The sequence below is a fragment of the Strongylocentrotus purpuratus genome, unplaced genomic scaffold (assembly GCF_000002235.5).
Source record: "Strongylocentrotus purpuratus isolate Spur 01 unplaced genomic scaffold, Spur_5.0 spur5_scaffold_14, whole genome shotgun sequence".
NCBI lineage: Eukaryota > Metazoa > Echinodermata > Echinoidea > Camarodonta > Strongylocentrotidae > Strongylocentrotus > Strongylocentrotus purpuratus.
Window position 1 is genome coordinate 3,041,826 of NW_022145599.1, and position 12,280 is coordinate 3,054,105.

At 36.6% G+C, this 12,280-nt stretch overlaps 2 protein-coding genes across 2 annotated transcripts; both read left to right on the forward strand.

Moving 5' to 3' along the window:
- The first annotated feature begins 1,240 nt into the window (after positions 1-1,240).
- On the forward strand, positions 1,241-6,072 carry LOC115918161 (flocculation protein FLO11-like). The gene is made up of 5 exons (XM_030984931.1): positions 1,241-1,415; positions 3,098-3,187; positions 3,795-3,884; positions 5,284-5,373; positions 5,906-6,072. Exons 1-5 carry the CDS (start codon positions 1,241-1,243, stop codon positions 6,070-6,072), a joined length of 612 nt encoding a protein of 203 aa, XP_030840791.1.
- Positions 6,073-6,996: 924 nt separating this feature from the next.
- Positions 6,997-7,440, forward strand: LOC115923703. The gene has a single exon (XM_030984932.1). It carries the CDS (start codon positions 6,997-6,999, stop codon positions 7,438-7,440), a length of 444 nt encoding a protein of 147 aa, XP_030840792.1.
- The last annotated feature ends 4,840 nt before the right edge of the window (positions 7,441-12,280 follow it).

Here is a 12,280-nt window from a genome sequence, read left to right on the forward strand (position 1 = left end):
ATCATAGTATATTATTCCATTCTGTTTATTATCTAATACGTTTGAGAAAATATTATCAATTATAGTATGTGTTAAGTTTGTAATCCTAGTTGGTTTATTAATGAGAGGTTTAAAAAAAAATGAAGATAATAAATTAGTAAAGTGTTGGCCAAGAACGGTAAAAGGTAAGGATATATCGATATTAAAGTCTCCCATAATATATACATCTTTATTTTCTCTAGAAATAAATTCAAGGCATGATTCTAATTCATCAAAAAATGTGTCGGCTACATTGTTAGGTGGTCTGTACATTACCCCAACGATTCTATTCTTATGTTTATCATCAATAATTTCTAAAAATAATGTTTCTATTCCTTCCAGTTGAATATCATGTCTTATTTTAAATTGTACATCATTACGAGTATAAAAAGCGACACCTTCTCCCTTTCCGTTTTTACGGTCTGAATGAATAAATTCATAATTCTCAATGTTGAATATTGGAGAAGAAGTTGAGTGTAACCAGGTTTCGGTAAGTCCTATCAAAGAAAATGAAAATGTGTTTAGGATAGATAAAAATTCTTCAAAATTATCGAAATTCTTTTGTAAGCTTCGAATATTGATGTTTAATAAACTAAAACAGTGAAGGTTATTATTGGGTCCCGTTGAATTAAAATTTGAATTAAATTCACTAGTAGTATAATATTTACTCTGGGGTTTATAAACTTGATCATTCAGAATATCATTTAAAGCCATTAAGATTAAAATGTGGTATTGCGACCAGTATAAATGAATACTATGTGTTTGGTGCGTGCATGTGCGTGTAAGAGTGCAAGTGCATTTATAATGGGTGTCGGCAAAAACCAACAAAATCAGGGGGTGTACATGATGTTCACTTGTGCGTGACTATCAGACAGAATCGGGGCCGGTTCAAACGTGGTCATTAATTAAAAAATAAAAAACTTAGAAATTTGTAATTTAAGAAAGTTTTATTTTGTTTTAATGTTTTGAGTATTGTTATCGTTTAAATTTACAGTGATGAATTGTTTTCGAAACGTACTACCTTTAAGTTACAGAGAAAGGTGGGTAAGCCTATGTGCTATACCTAAGGGGGTGAGAAGGAAACAACGTTCAGCATTAAGGACTGGATTATGATTGACATGAGAATAGGGATTTACAGGGGGGTATGATAATACCTTGGCTTTAGCACAAGTAATACAAATAAGCAATAGTTAAGTTGAAATAAAATGAATTAACATACATCATGCCGATCCACGTCACACCGACGAAACACCGCCAGACACCGGCGAACCAGCATACCGCGGAGAGACCGCGCCACATGATAACATTAAGTCACGTCATCATGGAGCGCGAAATACCAACGATACGCCAGCCACCAGACCAGGCAACGAAACGCCAGAGCAGCGCAAACGCTACTTGTTGGTCCCTCCCTGACAACCGGCATGGCAACCAGTCCAGCGGGTGAGGGCCGCTGATCATCTAACCGTGAACCGCGGGCCACGCCCACAGACATGGTCGCCACGCACTACGTTTAAAACAAGAAAAACCATCAACAAAAAACAAGCAATAGTACACTAGTTTCGTGAAATCGACAATGATATAAAGAACACCGAGCATGTTATTGATAGCCAAAATGATGGCGTTAAACGGACAAAGTTCTAAAATTGAAATTGAGATGTGCAAGATCACAAAGTTTCGTAACGAAATTGAATGCAAAAAGTGTTAAAATGGACGGGAAAACTTATAATATAAATTTTAAATATCGCAAGTAAATTGTATACATTGCCAAAGTAACTGACGGAACTTAAAGGGAAAGTCCACCCCCAAAATAAGTTTGTTTCGATAGAGGCAGAATAATAAGAAAATCAGGTGAGTGAAAGTTTGAGCAAATTCTGAATGAAAATAAGAAAGTTATGAATAATTGAAGTTGTGATCAATCAAATACAAATTGGCAACTCTGTCACTTATTATACGAGCTCTCCTTCATTTGCTTTGTGCATAATATTCCATAAAATCATGTTTTCTTCGTTATTGATGACGGAATATATATTTGTTCCTTGCAGGGGGAGTATAGAAACATATTTGCAATTATTATATTTAGGGTGCATGTATGGTTGAAATTTTTCTTGAGGGAAAATGAAAATTTTGGATTTTTTTAGTACTGAGCAAATGGAAGTTGAGCTCGCATGATACGTCATAGAGTTGCCAATTTGTGTTTGATTGATCACAACTTCAAAAATCCTAACTTCCTTATTTTTAATCGGAATTTGCTCAAACTTTCACTGACTAGTTTCTCTCATTTTTCTACTCCTATTAAAACTAACTTAATTTCAGGGTGGACTTCCCCTTTAAGATGTGTTCGCATGATTCTTAGTTTTGATTCGCGGAATCACGAAATGCGCATAAGTCCGTTGCTCATGAGGCGCTATCTGCGTATACCAACGACTGCGTCAGCGACCATTGCAATCTTTTGCGCGCCAATTGAAATTAAGTTCAAACTTCGCTTTGAATCGCTGTTAATTCGCATCACAGGCTTAATTGGCTCATGTAACAAGCGCGTAGCCAGGATTTCATTTTAGGGGGGGGGGGCGGTAGTGAGCACGCGAAGCGTGCGAATCACTTGAAGAGCGCGCGAAGCTTTTGATAATTCCTGATATACAATTCGTCGCTGTTTTCACGAAGTGACGGTAGTGAAAAAAAATTGCATTCACTTTGCGTTACGATTTTCCTCAACACCGTCACTTCGTGAATTTTGGCAATTACAAGTAGTGGGCTACTTAAGTAGACAAATGCTCATGTACCTGCTAAAGCTCATTTTATGTATGCTATTACCAAAGAAAAAGTAGATGTCAGTCAGTCACACAATAGTGTCTGACATTTTTTGAACCTTGGACCTTCCGTTTACGGGACCACTTCTCTACCACTGAGCCGTTACACTTTTTCATTTTGGAACCATATTTCTGTGTCATTTTGTAAATGATTTTTTCAAAATCAGTTCATATTCTTATTTGTCGTGTGTGTCCAATTTAATAAAAAAAGAAATAACAGAATCAATGAATGGTGAAATATAATAATAATAATCCTTGTTCTTCTCACACAGTGACCGTACAATCTACCGGTACTTCAGCTTCTAACCCTCCAACGGAATCGACGTCTTCACCATCATCAACCCCCTCATCGACAGAACCTGGTAAAAGATGATTGATTATTCCTGATATACAATTAACTCAATTGGCATAATGGCGATGATGATGATAATGATAATGATAATAATGATAAAAATAAGGATGGTCATGAAACTACTATTATATACTATAAATACTACTACTACTACTACTATTACTACTACTACAACTACTACTACTACTACTAGTACTACTAATGCTACTATTACTACTAACAATGATAACAATATTTAGATAGCGATCAATTTAAAATGAAAAAGATGATCAAGACCTTTACCTAATTGCTATGTAAGCATGTATGCTGCATATAAGTAACCAACCAAGGGACCGACGGATTTAAGTCCTGTCCGAGGTAACAAGTCATGAGGATCACAGCCTTACCTTGGTTTTAAAAATAAGAAATTCCGTTTACAGGACCACTTCTCTCCCATTGAGCCGTTGCACTTTTTCATTTTGGAACCATATTTCTGTGTCATTTTGTAAATGATTTTCAAAATCAGGACGTATTTTTATTTGTTGTGTGTGTCCAATTTAATAAAAAAGAAAAACCAGAATCTATGAATGGTGAAATATAATAATAATCCTGAGATTATCCTTGTTCTTCTCACACAGTGACCGTACCATCTACCGGTACCTCAGCATCTTACCCTCCGACGGATTCGACGTCTTCACCATCATCAACCCCCTCATCGACAGAACCTGGTAAAAGATGATTGCTTATTGCTGATATACAATTAACTCAATTGGCATAATGGTGATGATGATGATAATGATAATGATAATAATAATAATGATGATGATGTTAATGATAATAATAATTATAAGGACGGTCATGAAACTACTATTATATACTAGTACTACTACTACTACTACTACCATCACTACTACTACTACTACTACTACTACTTAGAATGATAACAATATTTAGATAGCGATCAATTTAAAATGATGATGATATTGACCTTTACCTAATTGCTATGAAAACATGTATGCTGCATATAAGTAAGCAACCGGCGACTTTAAGTCTTCTCCCAGGGAATTAGTAATACGGATCAATGCCTTACCTTGGTTTCGACCCGGGACCTTCCGTTTACGGGACTACTTCTCTGCCTCTGAGCCATTGTCTTCTTCTTCTTCTATGTGTCATACCCTGAGACGTTGGCGACCATGGAGTGCCACAACTCTCTATCCCATATTCTATGAAGTAATTCATTCTCCCCGAGATCAATTCCATATTCAGAAATTCCACTCCTTAAGCTACTCATCCACAGAATCATCCTTCTTCCCTTACTCCTACTCCCCTTGATTCTTCCAGTCAGTGCAAGATTTTCCATACCATTCTTCCGTATAACATGCTCCAAGAAGCTCAGCTGTCGACCTCCTATATTATTCACAAACTGTCGTCTTGTTCCTGCCATGGCAAATACCTCATCATTAGAAACTCTTTCTGTCCATGAAATTCTTAGCATCCTTCTCAGGAACCAAACTTTACCACTTTCCAGTCGCTTTCTTAGGTCTGATGTCAGGGTCCAAGCTTCACACCCATAAAATAGAACTGAATACACGTAGCAATTGAGCACGCAGAGTCTCGTTTTCATCTTCAGCTTCTTATTCTTTAGGATGTTTTCTAACTTGGAGAAAGTTGATTTTGCAAGTTCAATCCTTCTCTTGATTTCTTTCTCGCCTCTTGCATCGTCTGTAATTGTAGTTCCGAGGTAATTAACAGAGGTGGCTTGCTTTATTTGATTGTTGTTGATCTTAAGAGAGCATGGTATTCCTCCCTTCTTTGAAATTACTATGCATTCCGTTTTCTTGTAATTTAATGATAATCCTCTCTTGTCACTTTCTCTGACGACAACATCCAAAAGTCCCTGCAGGTCCTTCTCTGAATCTGCGATTAATATAGTATTATCCGCATACTGTATGTTTGTACCTTTTCCTTTTGACACCATATTTTTGTGTCATTTTGTAAATGATTTTCAAAATCTGTTCATATTTTTATCTGTTGTGTGTGTCCAATTTGATAAAAACAGAAAAAAAAGAATCTATGAATTGTGAAATATCATAGTAATCCTGAGATAATCGTTGTTATCTTACACAGCGACCGTACCAACTACCGGTACTTCAGCTTCTAACCCTCCAACGGAATCGATGTCTTTACCATCATCAACCCCCTCATCGACAGAACCTGGTAAAAGATTATTGATTATTCCTGATATACAATTAACTCAATTGGCATAATGGTGATGATGATGATAATGATGATGATGATGATGATAATGGTGGTAATAATGATAATAACAATGACAATAATAAAGATGATGATGAATTTAATAATAATATTAAAACCAATAATGATGATGGTAATAATAATAATAATAATAATGATCGTGTTACTACTACTATACTACTATTAATACTACTTCTAGTACTATTACTTAAGGTATTACTATTACTACTAATAATATTAAAATAATGATAAATAAGACATGATACAAATAATGATTACAATAATAATATCAATAAGAAGAACAATAATAACCATAATCATAATAATAATCATAATGATAATGATAAAAAAAAATTGATAATACTAGTGATTATATACAATAATCACAATAATAGTCATGGTGAAATTCATTTAAAAAAAGTGATCATACTAATGATGATGTTGATTGTTTTACCTTACTGCTACATATAAATGCATGTATGCTGCATGTAAGTAAGCAACCATGTGACTGACGGCTATAAGTCCTCACCGATGGACGCGGTAATAGGAATTGATACCTTACCAAAGGACTCGAATGAGCGCATTGACTTAGATTCGAACCCTGGACCTCTGGTTTACGAGACAACCGCTCTACCACGGAGCCATCGTTCCTTAAAGTGACTCAGTATCATTGTTGGAGGTTGATGAAAAAATTGCGGAATTTTTGTATAAAATGCTACTTATTATATTCCTCTTAATGTTACTAACTCTCTAACATGCAAAAAAAACCTAAATAAATTCTCAAACCACTAAGATATCTATGGTTTTCTTTGAAGGCGTCACTGTGCAACGCCCTCTAGCAGTGATCAACAGTAAATTCTCCCAACCATTTTTGAATTTTCCCAACCGTTTTCCCATGAACAAAAGACATAAAAACAGGCTTTAAAAAACCTTTCAACACTAAAATGTCTGGAATGCTATATAGAGCCAATGTATTGCCTTAAGACGATTTACATTCCCCTAAAATGTAAATAAATTGTAATAATACAATTGGCATAAGGAGAGGGAAACAAGTGAAACATCTCCCAGAACATGTGAGAGATGCTTGTGAACTCAGAAGAAAGGCTAGGGTAACTAAACTGAACTCCCCTCATAATAATCATAATATTATGAAGTATCGGCGCCTTAACAAAAAGGTTAACTATGAAGTCAAAAAGTGGAAGAGGGAGACTCTCAAGAAAGAAGTAGAGGAAATGGAGGCAGCACAGGCACGAAATGACAGCCATGAGCTATTTAAGAAAATAAGAAAACTAGCTGGTGAGAAGAAGAAGATACAGCCAGCAGCCAAGAACAAAGAGGGAGTCCTCAAGACTGGTCCAGGAGATGTTTTGGATTGTTGGAAAGAACATTTCAGCACCCATCTTAATACAGAGTTCCCGAGAGACACCAACACACTTCGCAATATACCTGAACCTCCTCCTACTGAAAACCAGACTTCACCTTTTACCATAGAAGAGGTTAAAGCTGCGATCAAGGCTCTAATATAACAAAGCAACTGGATTTGATAACATAGCAGCTGAAACACTGAAAGCTGGTGGTCCAGCAATGGCACAGATCTTGCTGAAGATCATCAACACTGCTTTAACGCAAGGCAAGACACCAGTTGAGTGGAGCAAAGGCCTTATTACCCCTGTGCACAAAAAGGGGGATAAACTTGACCCAGCTAACTACCGAGCCATAACACTGCTATCAGTGCCGGCTAAAGTTTTCTGCAGGATGGTGCTCAGTAGGATCCAAGGGACAATTGAAGAGCATTTATCGGAAGAGCATTGTAGATTCCGGAGCTCCAGAGGAACCACTGATGCTATTTTCATTGTCAGGCAAGTGCTGGAGAAGGCCAAAGAGAGACACATCCCCATCCATTGGAATTTTGTGGACTTCAAAGCAGCATTCGATACTGTCTGGAGGGATGCTTTATGGAAGTGCCTTCTTTCAATAGGAGTTGAGAAGAACCGACTTATAATATTCATGGAAAAGATATACAATTAATACTTGTAAGACTTAGAAAATGCACATTGAATAGTAAGCTTAGATAATTTCAATTTAAAATGCTTTATAATATTAGGTATACTCAATTACATTTATATACATTTAAGATGGTTAATAGTAATTTTTGTTCTTTTTGTGGTAAATATGAAGAGACTTAATACGAGCATATATTTTGTCTTTGTGAGAAAATAAAACCAATTTGGGAAGAGTGGGGGAATTTATGTAATTTAGTAGAGATTACAAATATAAATTGGAAAGGTATCCATGTAGGGATAGTTGAGTTAAACATAGTGAAGGAACAGTTATTAAATCATATCATAATTTTGATAAAATATATGATATTTATAGATAATAAAATTAGACAAAAACCACCAACTTATTTGGAGATTAAGAAAAGATTATTATAAAATAGAAAGGAGAAGAAATTAGCTGGGGACCGAGGTACACTCACATATCATTTTAGAAAGTGGGACAATTTAGAATAGCTTCGTGCAGAATAAATAAATAAGGAATGAAATGGACATGGCTGATATAGTGGTCGAGATTCTCACAAAATGTAGGCATGTTTTTAGTGGATGTTTGTGTGGGTGTCTGTGCACATGTGTGTATGTGTGTACGTAATTGTGTGTGTGGGTGTGTGTGTGTTCTTTTTAAATATTTTTTTCAATGTCTTTTTATGTTCATGCCTTTTCATGCATGCATGTTTCATGCTTTATTTGATGTAAATAGTAAAAGTTAATTTGTATTATTTAGATGTGAATGTAAAATGATATTCTATAAAATCATATTAACATGCAGATTAAAAAAAATAATAATCGTGATATATACAATTAATTCAATTGGTATAATGATGATAATGATGATGATAATGACTATAATGATACTACAGTAAGAATAATGATATCCAATTTACACAAACCTTTGTGAAGTGCTTTTCACATTGTGATTTAAAGCTAGAGATTCATCTGTAGGTCTACTATTTTGACGATCCTAAACAATCACGATATGCGATCATTCTTTATAATCATCTTTTCCTACCTATTTTTAGTCATATTTTTTAAAACTATTTCAGACATACATGTAATTATGTTGAATAATAAAAGCAAATAAACAGAGTGTAATGTTTCAAAGTTTAAGTTCAAAGCTATTTTTCTCTTAATTGCAATTCATTTATTTTCCACCTGTGGCATCGAACAGCCTGGTCAGCACGAATGTCATTAACATAATTTACTGCTTAACATTCATAATCTTTCAGCGATAGTATGTACAGTGCCAATGGATGTAACTTATTACACGACCTGTGAGGGGAGCGTCTTACCTCTGACAAAGTGTAGCTTCAAATGCAGCGAAATCGGTAACAGTGTTCTAACGATCACGTGTGAAACTACGGGATCATGGAATAAGGGACTTCCTAAATGTGGAAGTAAGAATTTCAAGTTCAAAGTTATCTCTTTTATTCAATTCATTTATTTTCAACTTTGTGGGATGGAACACTCTGGATATCAATGTCGTTCATATGGGGTACCGATTTTTTGCAATTCAAATATATTTAAGGAAATAACCTATACAACAGCTTTGGCAACTCTCGTGGAAATAAAATACAATGCGAAAGGAAACGTCCTAACCAAGGGACTATGTACTTGGCTATTAATGCATTATGGTTTTATGGCTTCGAGCCTGGGACCTCTATGTTACGGGACTCCTTCTCTGTAAGATTACCACGTACTCATCGATATAATTATCTCACTCTTTTAAATAACATAATCTGTCAAATGAAATTAAGAAGGTGAATTTTTTATTTTTTTAAATGCAGAATGAAAATGATATGGGCATAATAATTGCTTAAATACCCGATGTAAATCAGTTATTTGTTATTTACGGTAGTTGTCAAAAATAAACGAACAGGAATTAATTTTTATTTGGGCTCAATTTATATGGCTGGGATATGACTCATCAATATGAATTTACCCTACATAATTGTGAAGAAGGGGTATGTCTATTGTGAAATTGAATATTAAAATTACGTTTTTCCCAAATTTTGAACAGGTGTAGGCGCAAGTGCCAGGGTAGTCATGGACGTACGAAGAAAAAGACGCGAAACTTTGCCCTTGGACAATCAAGATGTTCTAACAGTCCAGGAAACGGTAAGATACTCATGGTACACCAAAGCCTCCTCAGTTGCAATTATCTAAGAATATTCATGTCCGGGACATCCCAGTAGACCGACAGCCAATGAGACCGACAGCAAACGAGACCGACATAACACGAGACTTAAAGCCCACGAGACTTAATACAGCCCACGATACTTACAGCCCACGAGACCGACATCACACTAGACCGACAGCACACGAGACCGATATCACACGAGACTTACAGCCCACGAGACCTACATCACACGAGACTTACAGCCCACGAGACCTACATCACATGAGACTTACAGCCCACGAGACCTACATCACACGAGACTTAAAGCCCACGAGACTTAATACAGCCCACGAGACTTACAGCCCACGAGACCTAAATCACACGAGACCGACAGCACACGAGACTTACATCACACGAGACTTACAGCCCACGAGACCTACATCACACGAGACTTACAGCCCACGAGACCTACATCATACAAGACTTACAGCCCACGAGACCTAAATCATACGATACTTACAGCCCACGAGGCCGACATTACACAAGACCTACAGCCCACGAGATCGACAATGTCGATTAAGTGAATTCTCCACTAAGTTGTCAGACATGTCTGTCTAGTGGACTGTAGGGTCTAGAGGGCCTTCTGACTATTTTGTAGAAGGACCAAACTTTTGCTTATGGAAATCGCTTTGGTAAACTTCCTAAAAGACAATGCATGTGAAATATGATAATTCAGTTTTTCATAATTCAACATAATTTCATAACATAATTTAGTACGGTATAATGACATTGCACACGTCTTCTCTCTTCCTTTTCCAATCCAACACATCAACTGTACCAGTTTGAATCGGCAATACTCAGGATCCTTACAACATATTTTGTTAACGCGACAACCACCTATGCTCAGAGTTTGTCAAACGGCCAGATTCAAATGAACTTACTCATAGGCGTTATGTACACGCCAGATGTAACTGTTGAAAGTTTGATAGAACAGATCGAAAGAGCTCTTCTAGCAGTGAATGCATTCAGCGTTATTTCAGTTGATGTAACAGGTAGGGAGCATAAGCCTACATTATTATTTATTTCTTAGTCTGTGTATAATACTCTTGATACTTTCTAGCAACACTTTGCTATTTATTTTTTCTGTGAGAATGCTGCATCCTCTTTCCTGTTTGGATGAATTATTACCAATAAAGAGTAAGAACTAAATGAAAAATTGAGACCAAGGAATAACAAAAGTTTAACGTTTATTTACCTACATTTATATTCATATAATTCCTTTTTCCCCTTTCATTTAATACAAAAAACGATAACACCGTGAACGGCAAGATATTTTCAAAGGAGGACAGCTTGAAGACGAGCCCCAAATCTTTTTTTTCCCTCCAGAATATCCATACACAAATTGCAAAAGTGTATGTACGTCGTAAATTGCAACATTTTATTTTTTTATTTCGTTTGCATGCGAATCATTCAAACTGATTATCAGATCAATCAATCAGACCGCACTGATATGTCAGTACTTTCACAGTTATTATATGCGGTATATAGGCCTACCTTACATATAACATATATAAACATGTCAATTCCTCACAGATCTGGACGCACTTTGTTCCTCCACGCCCTGCGAGAACAACGGCGAGTGCCAGGTTGATTATAACACCTTAGATTATACTTGTGTGTAAGTCTTTTTATTTATGTGTGTCTCTAGTCATTATTAAATTTAGACCCAGGAAACACAAAGCCTTATCAGAAAGTTTGCAAAATCTCATTAGGACTTTAAAACGAACATTTAGTAACCTTCCATTGCGCATTTCCCACTTCTGGTTTTGATTGGTTACATCAGCCACTGGGTTACATGACAGCCTCTTTATCACCTATAAGGAGTAATTGTTGGTAAACTTACCTTGTTATACCAAGAAGGTGACACAGTGGAGTTATTTGATTGGCACGTCAAGAACTAACGTCCAGGAAACGTTTTGTGTTCCTGGGGATATTACGTACGACTTCTCTCCCTTATTGAAGGTCTGATCCCCCGGAAACTCAGGGGTTTTAGGCGTTTAATTACGGTCACATGAGCATATTATGATTCATTTGTGATACTAGCAGGACACTAATTGGCGTGGGGTCCAGGGGGCAGAGCCCCCAAAAGCTCAGGGGTTTTGGAATAACATTACGATCGGATGATCACCCAGGTGCCCTGGACCAAGCCCCCATTAGCATGCGAGTGGGTATCACGGTGATACGAACGGAATATTTACTTGTAAATGTTGAAGGATATTATGCGCGGGAGCGTAGCAATCGAACGAAAAGATTTTGCATTTTACTAGCCCACATACTATTCTCTTGGGCCCTCCAGAGCCTAAACGTGTGTTGCAGTCTTTAGTCAATAATCACTGTACATTTTGGGGGGCACTTTTTCAAATTTTCCGGGGGGGGGGGGTGGGGGGACTATCCCCCTAAAATAAATGAGGGGGGGGGGACTTGTCCCCCGCCCCCCCCCCCAAGATCGCCGCCCCTGGTCACCAGTATTTCAATATTTTTTCTGCCATGATTGTATAAGGAAATGATTGCGTTTTGTCCAAAATAATCACAGATATTCATATTTTCGGAAATTCAATTAATATTGAGAGTGAAATACAAATTAAATAAAGGCATATTTGGGTTCGTAATATTCATTAATGTCATGAATTCTTTA

What these genes read in the sequence shown, in the direction of transcription:
- LOC115918161 (XM_030984931.1), top strand. Translation starts at nt 1,241, where the DNA reads ATGCCGATCCACGTCACACCGACGAAACACCGCCAGACACCGGCGAAC. An exon ending in CCCCTCATCGACAGAACCTG is followed by an intron (nt 3,188 to 3,794) that starts GTAAAAGATGAT and finishes CTTCTCACACAG; the next exon opens with TGACCGTACCATCTACCGGT. An exon ending in CCCCTCATCGACAGAACCTG is followed by an intron (nt 3,885 to 5,283) that starts GTAAAAGATGAT and finishes TATCTTACACAG; the next exon opens with CGACCGTACCAACTACCGGT.
- LOC115923703 (XM_030984932.1), top strand. Translation starts at nt 6,997, where the DNA reads ATGGCACAGATCTTGCTGAAGATCATCAACACTGCTTTAACGCAAGGC.